Genomic DNA, 26,032 nt, shown 5'->3' on the forward strand with positions numbered 1-26,032 from the left:
ATTCCTCTTCACGTTCCGTCTATCTGTATTCCTCTTCACGTTCCGTCTATCTGTATTCCTCTTCACGTTCCGTCTATCTGTATTCCTCTTCACGTTCCGTCTATCTGTATTCCTCTTCACGTTCCGTCTATCTGTATTCCTCTTCACGTTCCGTCTATCTGTATTCCTCTTCACGTTCCGTCTATCTGTATTCCTCTTCACGTTCCGTCTATCTGTATTCCTCTTCACGTTCCGTCTATCTGTATTCCTCTTCACGTTCCGTCCATCTGTATTCCTCTTCACGTTCCGTCTATCTGTACTCCTCTTCACGTTCCGTCTATCTGTATTCCTCTTCACGTTCCGTCTATCTGTATTCCTCTTCACGTTCCGTCTATCTGTATTCCTCTTCACGTTCCGTCCATCTGTATTCCTCTTCACGTTCCGTCCATCTGTATTCCTCTTCACGTTCCGTCTATCTGTATTCCTCTTCACGTTCCGTCTATCTGTATTCCTCTTCACGTTCCGTCCATCTGTACTCCTCTTCACGTTCCGTCTATCTGTATTCCTCTTCACGTTCTGTCCATCTGTATTCCTCTTCACGTTCCGTCTATCTGTATTCCTCTTCACGTTCCGTCCATCTGTATTCCTCTTCACGTTCCGTCCATCTGTATTCCTTTTCACGTTCTGTCCATCTGTATTCCTCTTCACGTTCCGTCTATCTGTATTCCTCTTCACGTTCCGTCCATCTGTATTCCTCTTCACGTTCCGTCTATCTGTATTCCTCTTCACGTTCTGTCCATCTGTATTCCTCTTCACGTTCCGTCTATCTGTATTCCTCTTCACGTTCCGTCCATCTGTATTCCTCTTCACGTTCCGTCTATCTGTATTCCTCTTCACGTTCCGTCTATCTGTATTCCTCTTCACGTTCCGTCTATCTGTATTCCTCTTCACGTTCCGTCCATCTGTATTCCTCTTCACGTTCCGTCCATCTGTATTCCTTTTCACGTTCTGTCCATCTGTATTCCTCTTCACGTTCCGTCTATCTGTATTCCTCTTCACGTTCCGTCCATCTGTATTCCTCTTCACGTTCCGTCTATCTGTATTCCTCTTCACGTTCCGTCCATCTGTATTCCTCTTCACGTTCCGTCCATCTGTATTCCTCTTCACGTTCCGTCCATCTGTATTCCTCTTCACGTTCCGTCTATCTGTATTCCTCTTCACGTTCCGTCTATCTGTATTCCTCTTCACGTTCCGTCTATCTGTATTCCTCTTCACGTTCCGTCTATCTGTATTCCTCTTCACGTTCCGTCTATCTGTATTCCTCTTCACGTTCCGTCTATCTGTATTCCTCTTCACGTTCCGTCTATCTGTATTCCTCTTCACGTTCCGTCTATCTGTATTCCTCTTCACGTTCCGTCTATCTGTATTCCTCTTCACGTTCCGTCTATCTGTATTCCTCTTCACGTTCTGTCCATCTGTATTCCTCTTCACGTTCCGTCTATCTGTATTCCTCTTCACGTTCCGTCTATCTTTACTCCTCTTCACGTTCCGTCTATCTGTATTCCTCTTCACGTTCCGTCTATCTGTATTCCTCTTCACGTTCCGTCTATCTGTATTCCTCTTCACGTTCCGTCTATCTGTATTCCTCTTCACGTTCCGTCCATCTGTATTCCTCTTCACGTTCCATCCATCTGTATTCCTCTTCACGTTCCATCCATCTGTATTCCTCTTCACGTTCCGTCCATCTGTATTCCTCTTCACGTTCCGTCTATCTGTATTCCTCTTCACGTTCCGTCTATCTGTATTCCTCTTCACGTTCCGTCTATCTGTATTCCTCTTCACGTTCCGTCCATCTGTATTCCTCTTCACGTTCCGTCCGTCTGTATTCCTCTTCACGTTCCGTCCATCTGTATTCCTCTTCACGTTCCGTCTATCTGTATTCCTCTTCACGTTCCGTCTATCTGTATTCCTCTTCACGTTCCGTCTATCTGTACTCCTCTTCACGTTCCGTCTATCTGTATTCCTCTTCACGTTCCGTCTATCTGTATTCCTCTTCACGTTCCGTCTATCTGTATTCCTCTTCACGTTCCGTCTATCTGTACTCCTCTTCACGTTCCGTCTATCTGTATTCCTCTTCACGTTCTGTCCATCTGTATTCCTCTTCACGTTCCGTCCGTCTGTATTCCTCTTCACGTTCCGTCTATCTGTATTCCTCTTCACGTTCCGTCTATCTGTATTCCTCTTCACGTTCCGTCTATCTGTATTCCTCTTCACGTTCCGTCTATCTGTATTCCTCTTCACGTTCTGTCCATCTGTATTCCTCTTCACGTTCCGTCCGTCTGTATTCCTCTTCACGTTCCGTCTATCTGTATTCCTCTTCACGTTCCGTCCGTCTGTATTCCTCTTCACGTTCTGTCCATCTGTATTCCTCTTCATGTTCCGTCCATCTGTATTCCTCTTCACGTTCCGTCCATCTGTATTCCTCTTCACGTTCCGTCTATCTGTATTCCTCTTCACGTTCCGTCCATCTGTATTCCTTTTCACGTTCCGTCCATCTGTATTCCTCTTCACGTTCCGTCCATCTGTATTCCTCTTCATGTTCCGTCCATCTGTATTCCTCTTCACGTTCCGTCCGTCTGTATTCCTCTTCACGTTCCGTCTATCTGTATTCCTCTTCACGTTCCGTCTATCTGTATTCCTCTTCACGTTCCGTCTATCTGTATTCCTCTTCACGTTCTGTCCATCTGTATTCCTCTTCACGTTCTGTCCATCTGTATTCCTCTTCACGTTCCGTCTATCTGTATTCCTCTTCACGTTCCGTCCATCTGTATTCCTCTTCACGTTCCGTCTATCTGTATTCCTTTTCACGTTCCGTCTATCTGTATTCCTCTTCACGTTCCGTCCATCTTTACTCCTCTTCACGTTCCGTCCATCTGTATTCCTCTTCACGTTCCGTCTATCTGTATTCCTCTTCACGTTCCGTCCATCTGTATTCCTCTTCACGTTCCGTCTATCTGTATTCCTCTTCACGTTCCGTCTATCTGTACTCCTCTTCACGTTCCGTCTATCTGTATTCCTCTTCACGTTCCGTCTATCTGTACTCCTCTTCACGTTCTGTCTATCTGTACTCCTCTTCACGTTCCGTCCATCTGTATTCCTCTTCGCGTTCCGTCTATCTATATTCCTCTTCACGTTCCGTCTATCTGTATTCCTCTTCACGTTCCGTCCATCTCTATTCCTCTTCGCGTTCCGTCTATCTGTATTCCTCTTCACGTTCTGTCTATCTGTATTCCTCTTCACGTTCCGTCTATCTGTATTCCTCTTCACGTTCCGTCTATCTGTATTCCTCTTCACGTTCCGTCCATCTGTATTCCTCTTCACGTTCCGTCCATCTGTATTCCTCTTCACGTTCCGTCTATCTGTATTCCTCTTCACGTTCCGTCCATCTGTATTCCTCTTCACGTTCCGTCTATCTGTATTCCTCTTCACGTTCCGTCCGTCTGTATTCCTCTTCACGTTCTGTCCATCTGTATTCCTCTTCACGTTCCGTCTATCTGTATTCCTCTTCACGTTCCGTCTATCTGTATTCCTCTTCACGTTCCGTCTATCTGTATTCCTCTTCACGTTCCGTCTATCTGTATTCCTCTTCACGTTCCGTCTATCTGTATTCCTCTTCACGTTCCGTCTATCTGTATTCCTCTTCACGTTCTGTCCATCTGTATTCCTCTTCACGTTCCGTCCGTCTGTATTCCTCTTCACGTTCCGTCTATCTGTATTCCTCTTCACGTTCCGTCTATCTGTATTCCTCTTCACGTTCCGTCTATCTGTATTCCTCTTCACGTTCCGTCCATCTGTATTCCTCTTCACGTTCCGTCTATCTGTATTCCTCTTCACGTTCCGTCTATCTGTATTCCTCTTCACGTTCCGTCTATCTGTATTCCTCTTCACGTTCCGTCCATCTGTATTCCTCTTCACGTTCCGTCTATCTGTATTCCTCTTCACGTTCCGTCCATCTGTATTCCTCTTCACGTTCCGTCTATCTGTATTCCTCTTCACGTTCCGTCTATCTGTATTCCTCTTCACGTTCCGTCCATCTGTATTCCTCTTCACGTTCCGTCCATCTGTATTCCTCTTCACGTTCCGTCCATCTGTATTCCTCTTCACGTTCCGTCTATCTGTATTCCTCTTCACGTTCCGTCTATCTGTATTCCTCTTCACGTTCCGTCTATCTGTATTCCTCTTCACGTTCCGTCTATCTGTATTCCTCTTCACGTTCTGTCTATCTGTATTCCTCTTCACGTTCCGTCCATCTGTATTCCTCTTCACGTTCCGTCCATCTGTATTCCTCTTCACGTTCCGTCTATCTGTATTCCTCTTCACGTTCCGTCTATCTGTATTCCTCTTCACGTTCCGTCTATCTGTATTCCTCTTCACGTTCCGTCTATCTGTACTCCTCTTCACGTTCCGTCCATCTGTATTCCTCTTCACGTTCCGTCTATCTGTATTCCTCTTCACGTTCTGTCCATCTGTATTCCTCTTCACGTTCCGTCCATCTGTACTCCTCTTCACGTTCCGTCTATCTGTATTCCTCTTCATGGTCGCTGATTTTCTAATACATTTTGTTTGTAAAATAAATCTTTATTTGTGGGAAGAAAATGTTTGGATACAATGTTACACGACCGCGCAATTGTCATTCAAAGTGTGACAGCGATGAAAGCTGATAATTGGCCGGGGCAGGAGGGGGGCGGGGGGAGTGTCCGATATTGAAGGGGTTAATAATCTATACAGTCCGTATTATCAATGATATTTTCCTGCCCTTCACACGGAACTTTCCTACAATGTGCGATCGTCTCCACCATTCCTGACATGTAGATTATTCACCCCAAGCAGCGCTCACAGCGGACCCCATAGATCTGTAGAGGATTGGTGATTGGGCAGATGAGACGTAGCGCATGATTGGTGGGTGAACAAAGACAGAATAAAGGTGGATGAAGCGTCGGGACCACAGATGGCTCCACCCACCGATTCTAAAAGAATTGAGCTCTGTCATTTCAAAGCCACTGTGTGTAATACTTAGGGGCTCATTAATGACGGGAATAGTACCGCTGGATTGGCGCAGGGCCAATGTGGTGCCCATATTTAGAAAGGGAACAAAGTCTTTACCAAGTAACTATAGACCTGATATTGTAACTTCTATAGTTGGGAAGATACTGGAGAGATTAATAAAAGACACATAGAGGAATTCTTGCTGGAAAAAAATCATTTTAAGCAACAGACAGCATGAAATTATGAAAGTCAGAAGTTGTCAGACAAACCTGATTTATTTTTATGAAGAGGTAAGTAAAACCCTGGACAGAGGGGGGCGGTGGGCGTGGTATACTTGGACAGAGGGGTGGCGGTGGGCGTGGAATACTTGGACAGAGGGGGGCGGTGGGCGTGGTATACTTGGACAGAGGGGTGGCGGTGGGCGTGGTATACTTGGACAGAGGGGGGCGGTGGACGTGGTATACTTGGACAGAGGGGTGGCGGTGGACGTGGAATACTTGGACAGAGGGGGGCGGTGGGCGTGGTATACTTGGACAGAGGGGTGGCGGTGGGCGTGGTATACTTGGACAGAGGGGGGCGGTGGGCGTGGTATACTTGGACAGAGGGGTGGCGGTGGGCGTGGTATACTTGGACAGAGGGGGGCGGTGGGCGTGGTATACTTGGACAGAGGGGTGGCTGTGGACGTGGTATACTTGGACAGAGGGGTGGCGGTGGGCGTGGTATACTTGGACAGAGGGGTGGCGGTGGGCGTGGTATACTTGGACAGAGGGGGGCGGTGGACGTGGTATACTTGGACAGAGGGGTGGCGGTGGACATGGTATACTTGGACATAGGGGTGGCGGTGGGCGTGGTATACTTGGACAGAGGGGTGGAGGTGGGCGTGGTATACTTGGACAGAGGGGTGGCAGTGGGCGTGGTATACTTGGACAAAGGGGTGGCGGTGGGCATGGTATACTTGGACAGAGGGGTGGCAGTGGGCGTGGTATACTTGGATACAGTTCCGCACACACGGCTCATGTGTAAGGTAAAGTCTACAGGATTTGCAGAGACCTGTTCCTCTCAAGGTTCCGAGTGATATTCCGGTTGCCAGGTCGGTGTGAGGGGCCTGTCCAGGTACACTATACCCCCTCCGGCTGCCAGGTCGGTGTGAGGGGCCTGTCCGGGTACACTATACCCCCTCCGGCTGCCAGGTCGGTGTGAGAGGCCTGTCCAGGTACACTATACCCCCTCCGGCTGCCAGGTCGGTGTGAGGGGCCTGTCCGGGTACACTATACCCCCTCCGGCTGCCAGGTCGGTGTGAGGGGCCTGTCCAGGTACACTATACCCCCTCCGGCTGCCGGGTCGGTGTGAGGGGCCTGTCCGGGTACACTATACCCCCTCCGGCTGCCAGGTCGGTGTGAGGGGCCTGTCCAGGTACACTATACCCACTCCGGCTGCCAGGTCGGTGTGAGGGGCCTGTCCGGGTACACTATACCCACTCCGGCTGCCAGGTCGGTGTGAGGGGCCTGTCCAGGTACACTATACCCCCTCCGGCTGCCAGGTCGGTGTGAGGGGCCTGTCCAGGTACACTATACCCACTCCGGCTGCCAGGTCGGTGTGAGGGGCCTGTCCAGGGGCACTTTACCCACTCCGGTGCCAGGTCGGTGTGAGAGACCTGTCCAGGTACACTATACCCCCTCCGGCTGCCAGGTCGGTGTGAGAGGCCTGTCCGGGTACACTATACCCCCTCCGGCTGCCAGGTCGGTGTGAGGGGCCTGTCCGGGTACACTATACCCACTCCGGTGCCAGGTCGGTGTGAGAGACCTGTCCAGGTACACTATACCCCCTCCGGCTGCCAGGTCGGTGTGAGGGGGCTGTCCAGGTACACTATACCCACTCCGGCTGCCAGGTCGGTGTGAGAGACCTGTCCAGGTACACTATACCCCCTCCGGCTGCCAGGTCAGTGTGAGGGGCCTGTCCAGGTACACTATACCCACTCCGGCTGCCAGGTCGGTGTGAGGGGCCTGTCCGGGTACACTATACCCACTCCGGCTGCCAGGTCGGTGTGAGGGGCCTGTCCAGGTACACTACACCCCCTCCGGCTGCCAGGTCGGTGTGAGAGGCCTGTCCAGGTACACTATACCCCCTCCGGCTGCCAGGTCAGTGTGAGGGGCCTGTCCAGGTACACTATACCCACTCCGGCTGCCAGGTCGGTGTGAGGGGCCTGTCCGGGTACACTATACCCACTCCGGCTGCCAGGTCGGTGTGAGGGGCCTGTCCAGGTACACTACACCCCCTCTGGCTGCCAGGTCGGTGTGAGAGGCCTGTCCGGGTACACTACACCCCCTCCAGCTGCCAGGTCGGTGTGAGAGGCCTGTCCGGGTACACTATACCCACTCCGGCTGCCAGGTCGGTGTGAGGGGCCTGTCCGGGTACACTATACCCCCTCCGGCTGCCAGGTCGGTGTGAGGGGCCTGTCCGGGTACACTATACCCACTCCGGCTGCCAGGTCGGTGTGAGGGGCCTGTCCAGGTACACTATACCCACTCCGGCTGCCAGGTCAGTGTGAGGGGCCTGTCCGGGTACACTATACCCCCTCCGGCTGCCAGGTCGGTGTGAGGGGCCTGTCCGGGTACACTATACCCCCTCCGGCTGCCAGGTCGGTGTGAGAGGCCTGTCCAGGTACACTACACCCCCTCCGGCTGCCAGGTCGGTGTGGGGGGCCTGTCCGGGTACACTATACCCCCTCTGGCTGCCAGGTCGGTGTAAGAGGCCTGTCCAGGTACACTATACCCCCTCCGGCTGCCAGGTCGGTGTAAGAGGCCTGTCCAGGTACACTATACCCACTCCGGCTGCCAGGTCGGTGTGAGGGGCCTGTCCGGGTACACTATACCCCCTCCGGCTGCCAGGTCGGTGTGAGAGGCCTGTCCGGGTACACTATACTCCCTCCGGCTGCCAGGTCGGTGTGAGGGGCCTGTCCAGGTACACTATACTCCCTCCGGCTGCCAGGTCGGTGTGAGGGGCCTGTCCAGGTACACTATACCCCCTCCGGTTGCCAGGTCGGTGTGAGAGGCCTGTCCGGGTACACTATACCCACTCCGGCTGCCAGGTCGGTTTGAGGGGCCTGTCCGGGTACACTATACCCCCTCTGGCTGCCAGGTCGGTGTGAGGTGCCTGTCCAGGTACACTATACCCACTCCGGCTGCCAGGTCGGTGTGAGGGGCCTGTCCAGGTACACTACACCCCCTCCGGCTGCCAGGTCGGTGTGAGGGGCCTGTCCAGGGACACTATACCCCCTCCAGCTGCCAGGTCGGTGTGAGGGGCCTGTCCAGGTACACTATACCCACTCCGGCTGCCAGGTCGGTGTGAGGGGCCTGTCCAGGTACACTATACCCACTCCGGTGCCAGGTCGGTGTGAGGGGCCTGTCCAGGTACACTATACCCCCTCCGGTGCCAGGTCGGTGTGAGAGACCTGTCCAGGTACACTATACCCACTCCGGTGCCAGGTCGGTGTGAGGGGCCTGTCCAGGTACACTATACCCACTCCGGTGCCAGGTCGGTGTGAGGGGCCTGTCCAGGTACACTATACCCACTCCGGTGCCAGGTGGGTGTGAGGGGCCTGTCCAGGTACACTATACCCACTCCGGTGCCAGGTCGGTGTGAGGGGCCTGTCCAGGTACACTATACCCACTCCGGTGCCAGGTCGGTGTGAGGGGCCTGTCCAGGTACACTATACCCCCTCCGGCTGCCAGGTGGGTGTGAGGGGCCTGTCCAGGTACACTATACCCCCTCCGGCTGCCAGGTCGGTGTGAGGGGCCTGTCCAGGTACACTATACCCCCTCCGGCTGCCAGGTCGGTGTGAGGGGCCTGTCCAGGTACACTATACCCCCTCCGGCTGCCAGGTGGGTGTGAGGGGCCTGTCCAGGTACACTATACCCCCTCCGGCTGCCAGGTCGGTGTGAGGGGCCTGTCCAGGTACACTATACCCCCTCCGGCTGCCAGGTCGGTGTGAGGGGCCTGTCCAGGTACACTATACCCCCTCCGGCTGCCAGGTCGGTGTGAGGGGCCTGTCCAGGGACACTATACCCCCTCCAGCTGCCAGGTCGGTGTGAGGGGCCTGTCCAGGTACACTATACCCACTCCGGCTGGAGGGGCGACGAAAGCAAAGTGTTGTCGGAAACCGGATTGTTTCCCGATCCGTTACGCCTGGATCTGCTTTTCCTTCTCCTTCACTCTCTACCTCAAGTTTTATTGTTTGCTGTGTTGGGTGAAATAAAAGCACAAGAAAAGACACCGGCTGTGTGTACATTCCATTTGCTCTCATCATCTACCCTAGACGCTCACAGCGGTAACAGTCCATCCCAAATATAACCAGCGGCTCCTTGGGGGGTGAGCGCTACAACCTTCTCATACATGACAGAGAGGCCAGGGGTGGCCATATGCAGGTTCGGTGCCATTTATTGTGATACTTTATCGCCATCGGACAGATTTGTGCTTTTTGGTAACAGGTTCCTTTTTGCAGCAGTGCTGGAAAATGAGGTCCATTGTCAGCAGAGATAGACTCGTCCTCCATGACCGGTACATCCTGCGGAAGAGAGAAGATCCATTTCTTACTGTCCATTCCCACATGGAAAGTTCTTTTTTATACAGTTTCCAATACCGACTTCTTACATATTTCTGTGCTTTTGGTGACAAATAATTTACATCACATTTCGGGATGGTTCCGCAGGTTCGAGTCGAACGTCGGATGTTTCGCCCATTTGCCGAAATCTGAACATTATGGGGCGTTCGCTGCAAATTTGCGCACCATGGAATGCCCCATAATGCACTGTGAGGTCACAGTGTATTGATGTCTGATGATTGGCCAAAGCATGCACCTGACCTGCATGCTTTGACCAATCACAGCATGCGCTGCTGTGAGAGCCATTATTGGCCAAAGGCAGGGTGCCTTTAGCCAATCATGGCTCAGGGGCTACAGTAAGTCCACACCCCACACTATATAAGGCTGCTTACATGGCGGCCATATATAGTGTAATGATTGAGAGAACGTTAGCTAGAGGCAGGTTGGCTAGTGGAGTGCAGGCAATGTACAGTTTATAATATAGTGTATTGAAGTGGTTAAGGGGAACCCTATGACAGAAGGAAAGGAAGAAAAAACGGTGTGGGTCCCCCCAGTCCATATTAGGCTCTATGGGTCTGGTATAGATTTTAAGGGGAACTCCACAAAAAAAAACAGCATGCGGTCCCCCCCAAAATCCATACCAGACCCTTATCTGAGCAAGAAGCTTGGCAGGCCAGAATAGGGGGGGGGAGTGAGTGTGTCCCCCTCTGAACAATACTAGGCTGCTTACCCCCCAAAGCACCTTGTCCCCATGTTGATAGGGACAAGGGCCTTGTCCCCATAACCCTTACCCCTACCCATTCACCAAAAAAGTGTGAAAAAGTAAAAACTACAAAAAGTTTTTGACAATTCCTTTATTAAAAAAAGAAAAAAAAAAGTGTCCCACAATGTCGATCCATCTTCAATCACAGTGCCGAGGGACCCGAAAAAACTAAAATAAATATAAAGGGCCACCTCGTTGGAATATATGGCCAGTGATGTCATGGGAATCCCAGGGAAGTCGGTGACCATAGAATGTCATGTCCATATATGGCCAGTGATGTCACGGGAATCCCAGGGAAGACGGTGACCATAGAATGTCATGTCCATATATGGCCAGTGATGTCATGGGATTCCCGGGGAAGATGGTGACCATAGAATGTCATGTCCATATATGGCCAGTGATGTCACGGGAGTCCTGGGGAAGATGGTGACCATAGAATGTTATGTCCATATATGGCCAGTGATGTCATGGGAATCCCGGGGAAGACAGTGACCATAGAATGATATGTCCATATATGGCCAGTGATGTCACGGGAATCCCAGGGAAGACGGTGACCATAGAAGGACCATTCCTTAATTCCACCACCACCCGCCTCCGAGCACCACTCCTTGGTTTCACCCCTTCCTATCTCCGAGCACAACTACCTGGTTTCACCGCCCACCCTCCTCCGAGCACCTTTCCTTGGTTCCAACCCAACCTACCTCCGAGCACCATTCCTTAGGTTCCACCCCCTACCCACCTCCGAGCACCATTCTTTGGTTCCATCCCCACCCACCTCCTAGCGAACACCATTCCTTGGTTCCATCTATAACCCCCCTCTGTGTACCATTCCTTGGTCCCAACCCCTACCCACCTGAGCACCGTGAGGCACCCACCTTAAGGGTGACCACATCACGGCGCCCCAGCGTTATAGCCTACCGGCCAGGGCGTGCGTGCCACGCGGTGTTCCTGGTTCCGGGACCATTTTGGTCCGGAACATTGGAACAGCGACGGGGAGCCAGTGATCGATTGGGTTCCCACCTCTGAGGATCCCAAGCGGTATAGCTGTTTGGTGGGGAGTTCGTCTGACAAGTGCCAATGAGAGGCTGGTGGTCCAAAAGGATTTAGACAAACCACCGGGGATCAAGGTAGCCGGACACTGAAGGATTGATCACCTGTCAGTCGGTACCTGGGCGACGTTAAGAAGGAGATCCAGGCGTAATTCACCCAAGGAGGATTGCCTCCGTAACTGCAATCAGAGAGGGCCTGTGGCAGAGGTGTCTCCCTGACGTCCATCCAGGAGGGTCTGTGGCAGAGACTTTGTCCTGAGGGGTCCGGGTGATACTCAGGCTGCCAGGTCAGTGAGGGGGGCCTGTCCGGGTACGCTGTTTCCACTCAAGCAGGAGTGGCGCAGAGAAGTGTTACACTTAGGAGCAGGACTGTTTCCCTATTGCTACGCCTGAATTTGCGATTCTCCTTTCTTCAACTCTACTTTCCTCACCACAAGTTTATTTGTTTTTACCTGGCTGGGTAATAAAGAGCACAGAAGAGACACTTCCTTTTACTATTGCTATATGCACCATTCACCCCTAGGAATTCGGAAGAGCCACAAGGTAAATGTGCCACCCAAAAAAAAACAGCAGCTCCTCCGGGGGTAGTGCTACACTTGGTTCCATCCCTACCCACCTCCGAGCACCACTCCGTGGTTTCACCCCTACCTACCTTCGAGCACAACTCCCTGGTTGCACCCCCTACCTACCTCCGAGCACCATTCCTTGGTTCTATCCCTACCTACCTCCAAGCACCATTACTTGGTTCCACCCCCTACCCACCTCCGAGCACCATTCCTTGGTTCCACCACCTCCTAGCGAGCACCATTCCTTGCTTCCATCTATTACCCCCCTTGGTGCACCATTCCTTGGTTCCACCCCCTACCCACCTCTGAGCACCGTTCCTTGGTTCCATCCCTACCTACCTCCGAGCACCTTTCCTTGGTTCCACCACCTCCAAGCACCATTCCTTGGTCCCACCCCCTACCCACCTCTTAGCACCATTCCTTGGTTCCCCCCCTACCTACCTTTGAGCACCATTCCTTGGTTCCACCCCTTACCCACCTCTGAGCACCATTCCTTGGTTCCACCCCTTACCCACCTCTGAGCACCATTCCTTGGTTCCACCCCTTACCCACCTCTGAGCACCATTCCTTGGTTCCATCCCATACCCACCTCCGAGCACAATTCCTTGGTTCCACCCCTTACCCACCTCTGAGCAGCATTCTTTGACTCCATCCCTACTGTAACGGGAGGGCCCGTGGAACCCAGAATCCCTTATAAAGTATGAGATACCCTTGCTTCAGCTCCCCATGCACCTCTTATGTCTAACTCACCCTGTGTCTATTAGGGGCACAGGGTGAGCAAGAACATAATGAACATTAAGAAATGTCTTTGATTACTTAAAATGGGACAGTAATATTTATCCCCAATATCTCTCAGGATATTTGTCATATTAGAAAGAGTGACTCATTCATACTGTTGGGACATATACTGTAAGGCAATGCTAATGTCATCACCTCCAGCCACCTGCCTGTCTGTTATAATGTAAATTAGTCTAGGATAACTTCTAAGGATCTTTCATTGTGGCTTGTGCTAATTGACCCTGTAATTGTGTGAAGGAGTTCTGTGTTAATGTATATTGTAGTTAGGGAGAGGAGACAGCCAGGCTAGGAAACTCAAAGGTCATGCATATGAGTCATCTTGGCTGCCTAAAGGGATTAGTTAATTAGCTCATGTTAATTTATGTCTCTGTGTATTGCTAGAGTAAAATGAGCAAAATGTAGGACCCTCCTCTTTTGGTGTATATAAGAGCCTATATAAAGATTGTGATTCCTGTTTAAACCTCAACACAGAGCTTTGTTTCGTATTTGGGGGAGAATTATTCGTATTGGGTCTTATTCGGCTGGTTGGAGTGTCTGGTAGCTTCCTTGTGTTCGGGAATGGAATATCCTAAACGACTTTAACCCTCTCATACTCGGGGTGTCGTTACACCTACCTCCGAGCACCTTTCCTTGGTTCCATTCATTACCCACCTTCCCTCCAAGCACCACTTCTTGTTTCCACCCCTACCTACCTCCGAGCACAACTCCCTGGTTCCATCCCTACCCACCTCCGAGCACCATTCCTTGGTTCCATCCATTACCCACCTCTGAGCACCATTCCTTGTTTCCATCCCTACCCACCTTACTTCCAAGCACCACTCCTTGTTTCCACCCCTACCTACCTCCGAGCACAACTCCCTGGTCCCATCCCTACCCACCTCCAAGCACCACTTCTTGGTTCCATCCATTACCCACCTTTAAACCATTCCTTGGTTCCACACCTTCCCTCCAAGCACCACTCCTTGTTTCCACCCCTACCTACCTCCGAGCACAACTCCCTGGTTCCATGCCTACCCACCTCCGAGCACCATTCCTTGGTTCCATCCATTACCCACCTCCGAGCACCATTCCTTGTTTCCATCCCTACCCACCTTACTTCCAAGCACCACTCCTTGTTTCCACCCCTACCTACCTCCGAGCACAACTCCCGGGTCCCATCCCTACCCACCTCCGAGCACCACTTCTTGTTCCATCCATTACCCACCTTTAAACCATTCCTTGGTTCCACACCTTCCCTCCAAGCACCACTCCTTGTTTAAACCCCTACCTACCTCCAAGCACAACTCCCTGGTTCCATCCCTACCCACCTCCGAGCACCATTCCTTGTTTCCATCCCTACCCACCTTACTTCCAAGCACCACTCCTTGTTTCCACCCCTACCTATCTCCGAGCACCATTCCTTGGTTCCATTCATTACCCACCTTTAAACCATTCCTTGGTTCCACCCCTACCCACCTTCCCTACCTACCTATCGCCAAGCACAACTCCCTGGTTCCGCCCCTACCTATCTCCGAGCACCATTCCTTGGTTCCATTCATTACCCACCTTTGTGCATCACTCCTTGGTTCCACGCCTACCCACCTCCCTGTACCTTTTAGAGAATACAGAACCACGTATCGGTTTGTGGTGCTATGTAATTTGTAAGGTGTGAAGGATATGTCAGTGTAAATCTCCCTGCTTGGTTAAATTGTGGGTTAGAGGTAAAATGGATTCATGTGTTACAAGCTATTGACATGTTAATGACCCGTCTGCAGCTAGCTCCTTATTTCAAAGGGATGTTAATCCTGTTACTGTGATTAGAGGTGACTCATGTTATGTATTCTGATTGCTTCATTATGCGGTGCCAGGCTGCCCAGCTAATGTGTTCTGTACACCTTGTAATTAACTTCCCTGATGTCATTATTTAAAGAAAATGTGTCTCAGGTCGGCTTCGAATTGTCTGGCTATATTCTGTATGAGAAACTCCAGAGTGGGTGAAAAGGGGGTGGAGCTCCCATTGTTCCTTGATTAAGGATTTAGCTTGTAAAACTGTATTTATAACCAGCAGCAAGCTGCCAATAAATCAGTCTTGGTTCCAGCATTCAGTCTTGACTCATGTGTGGATGATCCTGTGATGTTCTTGTATGGAGAGGAGGGAATGCTTGACGGGGATATCATACCGATACCGTCACAATTGGTTGGAAGCAGCGGGATCTTCCCTTCTACTCTCCCTTACACCAGGACTCCAAGCAGACACTGGGAACAGTGAATGGAAGGCTGCTACACCCTGCTTAAAAGAACTACTGGAAGTTCGTGGAAGGATTGCTAGCAACAAAACCAAGCGGGTCATCATAGCAGAATTAATGGAGCTAGACCAGGAGAACGTGATTGCAGCAACGCCAGCAGTACAAGAGATGGAGACACCAGTGATTCAGGAGGAGGAATCACCAGCCAACAAGCTAATGAGAGAGAAGCTAGCGTGGTTCGGCCCGAACCCAACACCGGATGTGGTGCTGAAAGTGATGGACCTGTTAGCGAAGGAGGATAAACACATAAGAGACGCAGAACTACAGAAGGCTAAACAAATAAGAGACGCAGAACTACAGGAGGCTAAACAAATAAGAGACGCAGAGCTCATGCGCGTCCACGTGAGGACGTGATGACGCGAGGCGTTCACAGGTGGGGGAGCGAAGAGCGATGGGACCGCTAGGAGGAAGGACGGCCCGGGTCTGAGAGAGAGAGGGAGAGAGAGGCTCCCTTAGGCTGCCGTTGCACGCGCTGCCCATCGGATGCATTGACCCTGCAGACCCGCTCGGTGCTGGCGGTGTGGAGAGCGGTGGACGGCGAAGTTCTGGGGCCGCTTGTGGTACTGGGAAACGGACACAGGATGCGGGGTAAGTAGCGGGAGGACGGGACCCGCCGACTGCAGTGGCTTCAGCCGGGACCTTAGCATACACTGAGGTGAGCATGTCGAGACAGCGTGCACGCTGAACCCAGAGGGACTCCATCCGCACTCCTCCTCTCAGCTGATCCAGACCCAGAGGTACATTTGCTGCTAAATGATTAACTTGTAGAAGACAAATCAACGTTTAAAAAACAGCAACTTAATGCAGATCTATGGTGAAGAGAGAGGTATTCCTACAGTGAGAAGTTAAATTAGAACTGCATCAGAACTGCATTACATGGTTATGAACGTTTTAATATATCCTGATCACATGTGAATAAAAGATCAGTAAGGGAATAAGGGAAGCTAACGGGAACCCAGAGATAACCAGCTGTGAACTTGTATAAAGAGGTGGATATGATGTGGCTCTATGATTGACTGATTGCTGTAGCACTTTCCTATACTACTGGATTGGAGGAGACTATTTAAGCTGGATATGAAAAGCCTAAAATAGGTAAAAGCCGACATATATACTCGGTATCTAAAAACTTTATCTGCATGGTCTGTTTGGAGCCCGGCCACTTGTGTTTTATTAATTATTTATTTATTTGGCTTGGTTTTCTTTTCTTTGACGGGGGGGAACCTATATGCTCCCTTGCCCTCGGGGAGCTCCTAGGCGCCCCGGGTTTCGGAACCTTGGTCCTTTTGGGTATCTTCTAAAAAAAAAAAAAGGAAAAAAGAAAAAAAAAAAGGGGACCCTGGGCTAAAATCTACCCATAAAGGTACGATATGATCGGTGCAATTCAAAGCGGGGACACTGGAATCAATATTGAATTTATTTCTCTGAATTGAGGAGACCATATACTTAGGAAGTTCTCTGGTACCCCTGGGCTCCGAAAAGGGGTCAAAGCTACGCGCACCCCGAGAGCATTTTTTTTTATTCAGGGCCTCAACACTCAGACGACCAGAAGAACCGACTATCTATATGACTCCCCTGGACTGAAAAGAGTAGGGAATAGAAGATTAAGAGGAGATAGAACCCGGGGTAAATCGGAAGCTCAGATCCCGTTTTCCCCTGACACCTCCTTAGATAGAGGAGTATAGGGAGACCCTCTTATCCTCTCTACCTTATTCTTGCCCTCCGTGCACACAAATACTGGATATATTGGTATACTTATAAACGTTTAAATTAACAGAACAGCCGAAATAATATTAGTCGGGTAGGAGCCAAAAAGGGAGCAGAGGGGGAGAAAATAAAACAAAAATAGTTAATCCCTTCAAAGAAAACCTCTGGCCCAACCCAGTATAGTACTTGTTATCGGTTAGCTCCCTCTATATATTGATTTCTTTATCAATCGGGGAAACAAGAGGTCAAGCTGGGGAAGAGAATCAGAAAGAGGGAGACTAATATGAGCAGAATGACGAGTAGATCAACAAAAAGGGGACCCCCAACTACTCCAAGTAACACAACAGCAACAAGCTCAATAAGACCATTTGTAACTAGAGGGGAAAGTCCGCGTGTCCCTGGAACCCAGGGAGCAATAAAGCAACAACAAGGGAATAAAGCAAAAAAGGCTGAAAATAAGAAACCCCAAAGTGATAATTCCAGAGAAACATCTATAGAACTAAGAGAGGAGGGGCCCACTGGAAACGTATTAGAAAGCAGCAGGATGGATGAACGTAGTACAGACTCTCGATCCCCCTCAAAGGGAGAAATGGCGGAGATGCTCTTGAGATTGGAAAATGTGATAAAAAGTGAAATACAGAACTTAAGGACCGACTTTGGTCACATGCTCTCCAGATTAGAAACAGTAGAGGAACAAATAGAAAAACAAGAGCAGGAATCAAATACACTAAAAACCCAGATGGATCAGATCCAACTGCAACAGAGACATATTCTCTACAAACTGGAGGACCAGGAAAACAGAAGTCGGAGACAAAACTTAAGGATAAGGTTCATACCGGAGAAGAGGGGCGAGGACCTCAGGACAATAACACAGATGATATTTAATCCACTACTGGAAAGAACAATAGACAATCCAATTAGGATCGAAAGGGTACACCGAGTGGGAAATTCGAAAAGAGCGACCACCGAGCGAACAAGAGATGTCATAATAAGGTTCGGACTCTATGAAGACAAAGAAGCAATTTGGAAGAAGCTGAGGGGACAACCCCCGATAGAGTTCGAAGGGACGGAACTACAGATTTTCACCGACGTGGCCCCCGAAACCCTGGCAAGGAGATGGTTGTTAAAACCACTCTTAAAACAAATGACAGACCTGAATATTAAGTATAACTGGGGTTTTCCTGCCTGCCTAATTGGGACAAAAGAGGGGAGATCTGCGACACTAAGATTCCCCGAAGACCTAAATGAATTCTGCCGGAAATTGGACATTCAGGTCCCTAACCTACCAGGATGGGGGTAGGAGGGGAGGTGGAGATGGGAGGAGGAGGAGGGGAGAAAATGAAACCCCCCCCCGTCCTTTCATCCTCAGCCCTCCCTCTAGGTGCACCCCTTTTTTCCTTCTTTTTTTTTTTTTTTTTTCCGCTTTGTGTTTTTTCTCTTGGGCCAGGCCTGAGATTCTTTTTGGTGTCTCTCCTCTGAATTCGGGCTGGGTCCCCCCCCCCCCTGTCCGGCTGAAAAACCGGGGGGGGGGAGGTGGTCCCAGACCCCACCTGGAATGATCTGAACCATGATATGGAAGATGGTTCAGAGGTCTTTAATAGACCAGATTGGGGGGGATGGAGGGGGGAGGGAGGGAAGGGGGAAGGTTGGGTGGGTTGGGGGGGAGGGGACGGGAAGGAGGGGGGAGAGTTGGGGGGGGGTTGGGGGGAGGACCCCGTTTCACCCAGACAACTAGAAGAAAGTGTAACTAACAGAAAAGAAAATTGTAGACTCAGTTCTTGGGACATTGGAAGGAGATATCATAACCCACGAAGATGCCAGTAATAAAATGCCTTTCATACAATGTAAAAGGTTTAAATAACCCTTCCAAGAGACATAAAGTGTTAAAGGAGTTAAAATACTATAAGACAGATATTGCTTTCCTACAAGAAACCCATCTTACATTGGGATCTAATGTAAGAATATACTCACCTGACTTCCCCATCTGGTTCTATGGAGATACCATATCCAAGAGGGCTAGAGGAGTAGCAATCGGGCTAGCTAAAGGAACCAGATTCGTACCAACAGATAGACTAACAGATCCGGATGGGAGATTCCTCTTCTTGAGGGGGAAGTTAGAGGAGGAAGAGTATACCCTCGCAAACGTTTATGCGCCTAACACTTCCCCGTTGAAATACTTTTTGGGAATATTGGAGAAACTAAAGGATTTCAGTAGGGGAAAGATAATAGTAGGAGGAGACCTAAATTTTGGCATGGATCCGAAAGTCGATAAGTCGCATATAACATTAGAAACGCAGGGCACACAATTAAGAAAAGTTAAAGAAAGTCTACATAGAAGTCAGTTAGTAGACACATGGAGGATCTTCAATCCAAACCAGCGAGACTACACCTTTTTTTCCCAGGTACATGGCAGCTATTCCCGAATCGACCACATCTTGGTTGACCATAGAATGCTAGAGGATGTGGTCGAGACGAGAATAGAACCCTTGACGATCTCTGACCACGCGCCCATTAGTATATCAATAAACATAGCATGCAATCATAGGCCCTACCAAAATTGGAGATTAAATGAAGATCTGCTGATGGAAGAGAAAAGCATAACTAAGGTTAAAAAAGAACTTGAAGAATATTTTAAGATAAATGAGACAGAAGAAATCTCAGCAGCAACCCTATGGGATGCCCACAAGGCAGTGATTAGAGGGATTTTGATTTCGGAAGGAGCAAGGAGAAAAAAGGAAGCGATTAGCAAAAAAGTAAAACTAATAGATGAGATCTTTAACTTAGAGCAGAAGCATAAGAAAGATGGAAAGCAACAAGACCTATACCTGTGCCTGGTCAATAAACGAAATGAACTTAAAGATCTCATAGATCAAGAAACAAGAAAAGAATTCAATTTAATAGCAAGGGAGAGATACAGATGGGGAAATAAAACGAGCAAACATCTGGCTCGGATGGTAAAAAAAAAAAAAATCAAGGAACTATATTGACAAAATTAAAAATGATAAAGGGGAGGTATTACATACAACAAAAGAAATCGCCGAAACATTTAGACTATATTACGAAAAACTATACTCAGTAAAACAAAAGAACTGGCAGAAAGGAGAGAAAGAAAAAAAGATTGAAACTTTTTTAAAAGAGGCAAAACTTCCAAAAATAAGTCAATTAGAGGCCGAACAGATAGATAGACCATTCACGGAAAACGAAATTAAAAGAGCATTGACAAGCTCAGCCTCAGGCAAAAGCCCAGGCCCAGATGGCTTTACAATAATGTATTACAAAAAATATAAGGAGATATTACTACCAAGGATATGCCAGTACTTCAATGGCCTGGGGAAAAAATACAAACTAAGTAAGGAGGCCTCCGAGGCAACGATCACTGTGATCCCAAAAGAAGGCAAGGACATCGAGAGCTGCTCGGGCTACCGACCGATATCCTTGCTTAATACGGACATAAAATTGTTTGCAAGGGTACTGGCCGGGAGAGTCAGGGAGGTTATGACTAAACTGGTACACCCAGATCAGACGGGTTTTGTTCAAGGGCGAGAGGGGAGAGACAATGGAGTAAGAACACTTTTGATAATCCGGAGACTGAGAGAAATGAGATCCCCAGGTCTACTCCTGTCGATAGACGCAGAGAAAGCGTTCGACAGGGTAGACTGGGGATTTATGCTAGCTACCCTAAAGGACATGGGGTTTGGCCAGGGGATGAGGAACTGGGTGGATACCCTATATCAGTCCCCTAGGGCCAAAATAAAAATAAACGGTAGCCTTTCGCAAGCATTCCAAATGAGAAATGGAACGAGGCAGGGGTGTCCCTTGTCACCACTACTGTTCGTGATTTCAATGGAACCATTTCTAGCAAAGGTCCGAAACTGCCAAAAAATAAAAGGGACTAAAATAGGAGCGGAGGAACATAAGCTCACTGCCTTCGCGGACGATGTCCTCTTCTATCTAACTGAACCCAAAACATCAATCCCTAACCTATTAAATTTATGTAATGAATACGGAGAATTCTCAAACTTTAAATTAAATATCACCAAAACAGAGATCATGAGTATAAACATAAGAAAGACAGAAGAAAAACTCTTGAAAGAGAACTATCGCTTTGCTTGGGTAAGGAAACTGAAGTATCTGGGGATTCTACTAGCTAAATCAATTAAAAAAACTTATGCGATAAACTTTATCCCATTGTTAAATGAAGTTAAGAAAGAAACAAAAAGGGTGGAAAACAGAGCAATATCGTGGATAGGACGAATTAATTACTGTAAAATGGTTATCATGCCCAAGATCCTATACAAATTTCAGATGATCCCTATAGCTCTACCAAGAACGCTGCTGTCAGCCCTCAATAAATTAATTATGAATTATATATGGAAAAATAGGAAACATAGGATTTCACTCCAGACATTAAGACAACCAAAAAGGAAGGGAGGGCTCGCTGTTCCGGATGTTAGGAGATACTACGAGGCGGTTATGTTAACAAGAGTGGTGGAGTGGGCCAGAGTCAACACAGAAAAGAGGTGGGTAAGCTTAGAAAACGAAATAACACAGGTAAGGTTGGATAAGATTATATGGAACCCTCCCCAATTTAGGACACTAGATATTAATGCACATGAGATAACAAAAAATGCACTCAAAATATGGGATATAGTCTATAAAAAAACGGTGAAGGAATATAATTCACCCCTTTTAGCACTGAAAGATAACGATTACTTTGCACCGGGTAAGACACAAATAGGGGGGCACTGGATCAAAAAAGACACGGCACAACTAAGGGATATAATGAATGGGGATCACATTAAAACACTGCAGGAGTTAAAATTCAATAAAAATTTAATGGAAATCAATGAATGGAGGTATCAGCAGCTGAACCATTTCATCCAAGATCTCCCACATCCATTAAGGTCAGAGGATCAGTTGTCGGAATTGGAAAAAATCTGTACGACAGAAAGAACTAAAGGAACCATCTCTACAGTATACAAGATCCTACTGAAAATAGGAGAGCGGAGTATACCTCCTTTCATTGAAAAGTGGGAAAGGGAATTAGGCTCACAGAGAGATAAGGCTACAATAGAGAGAATGTTGACTCTGACACACTCCTCCGCGGTAGATAGCCGCACGGCTGAAATGAGTTTTAAATGCATCGCGGGGTGGTACATGACACCAGACAAATTAAAAAAATTTGATGAAGAGCAGACAGGGGAATGCTGGAGGGGGTGTGGATCACCAGGAAATATGGCTCACCTTTGGTGGGAGTGCCCAAAGATAAAAAAGTACTGGGAAAACATACTGGGTTGTGTGGAAGAGATTACAATGAAAAAGATAAAGATAGACCCATGGGTGGTCCTATTCCATGGGGGAGAAGAAGGCATAAAAAGGTATAGGGAAACACTTACACCGCATCTCTTAAACGCCGCCAAGAGATTAATCCCAAGGAGATGGCAGGATACAGAGTGCCCCCAAACCTGGGAATGGATCGATGCGGTCGAAGAAACATACAAAATGGAAGAACTGAAAGAAAGCTTAGAGGGAAATAACATACTACAAAGTATAAAATGGGATAACTGGAGGACCTTTAAGAGATCATGGAGTTACGCAGAAAAGTTAAGGGAAGAAGCCTAAAAGATTTTCTAGAAGAAATCAGAAAGAATTAGAGGATTTTGAGCACGTCTTGGGTGAGACGGGGGGGAGGGGGGGGGGGGGAGGGGGGGGGGGGGGGGGGAAGGGGGGGTAAAAATCGAGAAGGATATACTTTGCGAGGTTTTCCTTATTCTCTTATGTCAAGCAGATAGTGGAAACATACCCGTATATATTTACACTTATATATACAAAAAAAAAAAAAAAAAAAAAAAAAAAAAAAAAAAAAAAAAAGAAAACACATGTAGAAAAGCGACACTGATGATGCAAAACCAAATTAGAGATGCAATGGGCTGGCACGCAGATCATGAGCATTAAAGAAGCACTCTATGAGGTAGAGTCTGAAGTGGAAAGAAAAAAAAAAAAAAAAAAAAAAAAAAAAAAAAAGAGACGCAGAGCTACAGAAGGATAAACAAATAAGAGACGCAGAGCTACAGTTAAAACTGGCAGCAGTCCAACAAGCAGCCGCACATTCTCCAAACAGTGAGTACAGCACAGCAGACGCAAGGAAGATTCCGTTTAGCGCTTTTAAAGCTTTTGATGAAAAGGACTGTGAAATTGATAACTACCTGGCGGATTTTGAGCGACAATGTAACCTGCACCGAATAGCTAGAAGAGAGTGGGTTGCAATATTGTCAGGCAAACTGTCAGGCAAAGCTTCTGATGCTTTCCGGACCGTGCCAGATCAGGATATCCATAGCTACGCCCGGGTTAAAGAAGTGCTCCTGGCTCGTTATGCAGTAACCCCAGAGTCCCACCGACAGAAGTTCAGGGACTCACGCAAAACCACGAAAGACTCTTACGCGGAATGGGCATGCCAGTTGTCCCTGTCGGCCTCTAACTGGGTTAACAGCAGCCAGGCCACCACCGCAGAGGACATTTTGCAACTAATGCTCCTGGAGCAATTTTACAATCACATCCAGACGGACGTCAAAGATTGGGTGAGAGATCGCAGGCCCATGACTCTACCAGAGGCCGCGAAGTTGGCGGATGAATATGCGGATACTCGCAAGACAAACCAGGTCACACCACGGGTACAACCTCCACGACCAACGGCGCCCTCACACCCACCAGCCGGTAGATACCAACCGCCTAACAGACCGATGACATCTAGCCCTCGCTATCCACGCCAGGAGGACAACAAACAACGCTGCTTCCGGTGCAAACAGTTGGGTCACTTCAAGCAGAATTGCCCCATGAATGACAACACCAGGTCAAATTGGTCTCAACCTGGGTACCGCCCACCAGCAGCAGCCCATTGTGTAGACTCGGCTTGGGATCCCCAGGAGCTGGGTCAGGAAGAACCATTGGGCACCCCTTAGGAAGCCCTCATGGTACAATCTGTTATTACGGACAACAGGGAACACCATTGTCAGCTGGTCATGGGCGACAGCCATGAGCCGGAGGGGCCCTGGAGGGAGCTGGGCAGAAAGAGGCACCGCCAGCTACCCTCCAAGAAGAAGAGGTCCTGGAAGCCGTATAACAAGCTGACCTGGGAGGAGAAAAAGCGACTGGAGGAGATGGAATCGCAGCGGGCGCCCCAGATGCGGGCCGAGATGTTCGCCAAGGGCCCACCGGTGGCCCCTTACACCACCACCCAGTTCCTGATGATGAAGGACCATGTGGAAAGCCTGCAGGACATGAGCAAGCAGGAGCTGATCTGTGAATACATGGAGCTGGAGGAGTGCATAAGCCGCATGGAGGAGGAGAACAACCACCTGAGGTCACAGCAGGCTGACCCCCCCAGGCTCCATGAACTGGAGATGGAGCTGGAGAAGCTCCAAGAGGAGAACCGGCGGCTGCGGAGGGAGCAGGGGGTGGCTGACCTTATGGGGCTCTGATTCCCCCCCCCCCCGGACTCTGAGCACCAGTGCTACAGCATTTCAACAAATATAACTTTTCCTTTTTATGAATCTCCTGTGATTGTCACTTCAGAGCCATAACCTGCCCCTCCCATAGCGGGACACCTAGACGGCGGCGCACAGACCCATTCGCCGTCTTCACACTGACTTCTGGTGACTCTGCAGATCGCACAAAGACTTGGGGACTGACCGGCGTGTGATCTGACGACCCGGTGGCATACCTGAGTCGGAAGCAGTTACCAATGGAGGTCAGTCACGCCAAACGGAGTTAACCTCGGACTAAAAGCTCTGAACCCGTCAACCCTACTGGACCAGGGAAGGTCCAACCGGGTTTGCCGTAGCAGGGAGAAAAAGGGGGGCCATTGTGAAGGATATGTCAGTGTAATTCTCCCTGCTTGGTTAAATTGTGGGTTAGAGGTAAAATGGATTCATGTGTTACAAGCTATTGACATGATAATGACCCGTCTGCAGCTAGCTCCTTATTTCAAAGGGATGTTAATCCTGTTACTGTGATTAGAGGTGACTCATGTTATGTATTCTGATTGCTTCATTATGCGGTGCCAGGCTGCCCAGCTAATGTGTTCTGTACACCTTGTAATTAACTTCCCTGATGTCATTATTTAAAGAAAATGTGTCTCAGGTCAGCTCCGAATTGTCTGGCTATATTCTGTATGAGAAACTCCAGAGTGGGTGAAAAGGGGGTGGAGCTCCCATTGTTCCTTGATTAAGGATTTAGCTTGTAAAACTGTATTTATAACCAGCAGCAAGCTGCCAATAAATCAGTCTTGGTTCCAGCATTCAGTCTTGACTCATGTGTGGATGATCCTGTGATGTTCTTGTATGGAGAGGAGGGAATGCTTGACGGGGATATCATACCGATACCGTCACATAAGGAATTTGGTAATAACAACAAAAGTAGTAAAATAGATTCTCTGCAGCCAGTTCTAATAGCCCCCCCCCACCAGCAACAATAGATCCCCCTAACAACAATGGACCAACCGCAACACAATTTCCCCCGTAGCAACAATAGGCTCCCAGGAGCAACAACAGATCTCCCTCACCAGCATCAATAGACCTCCTCAGCAACAATAGAGCCCTTCCTCAACAGTAGATCTCTCCCAGCAACAACTGACCCCTCCAGCAAGATAAGACCCACTCCTAGCAACAATAGTTCCCCCACCACTGGTCACCATTGCACAGACAAATGCTCACCCAGGAGGCTGCTCCAGAATGACAGGAAGGTGGCGCTGCCGGTGACTTGGCCCACTCCTGCTGGGTTACATCTCTTTGTGGTAACGCTGAAAACTTGACCAGTTTCCTTGTTTCTTGTCCCCGTCACTTCTATGTCCACAAAGTGCCAGTCAGGGATCCTGCAACCAATCAGATACAATCACCTGAGTTATCCAATGACTCTGCTAGATTAGGACCCAACTTCTCCACAAAATGAAAGATGATGGAAAATGGTGGGTGATGGATAAGCGTATGGGAAACTCGGGGGGGGGGGGGGATTTACTAAAACTACAGAGTGCAGAATCTGGCACAGCCAATCAGCTTCTCACTTCAGCTTCTTCAGTGAAGCTTTGACAATAAAAGCTGGAAGCGGATTGGCTGCCATGCAGAGCTGACCCAGATTTTAGTAAATCACCCCCATTGTCACAGTTTAAAGTAAAGCCCCCATAGCATTATGGTTAATAAAGGGGGAAAGGGGGTCTGGCCATTTCCCTTCATACATCCAATGGGCAG

The 26,032-nt window shown here is 49.0% G+C and overlaps 1 protein-coding gene across 3 annotated transcripts in view; it reads right to left on the reverse strand.

Annotated features, from left to right (window-relative positions):
• Positions 1–9,446: 9,446 nt before the first annotated feature.
• LOC120921221 (putative L-aspartate dehydrogenase) overlaps positions 9,447–26,032 on the reverse strand; it is a 38,882-nt gene continuing 22,296 nt past the window's right edge. For all 3 annotated transcript variants that reach the window (XM_040333956.1, XM_040333958.1, XM_040333957.1), the window contains 2 exons: positions 25,502–25,659; positions 9,447–9,589 (listed from right to left, as the gene is read on the reverse strand). In XM_040333956.1, coding sequence (XP_040189890.1) covers positions 9,552–9,589; positions 25,502–25,659 — 196 coding nt within the window. In that variant the 3' untranslated portion in view covers positions 9,447–9,551. The remainder of the gene's footprint in view (positions 9,590–25,501; positions 25,660–26,032) is intronic.

The sequence above is a fragment of the Rana temporaria genome, chromosome 13 (genome assembly GCF_905171775.1).
Source record: "Rana temporaria chromosome 13, aRanTem1.1, whole genome shotgun sequence".
Lineage (NCBI taxonomy): Eukaryota > Metazoa > Chordata > Amphibia > Anura > Ranidae > Rana > Rana temporaria.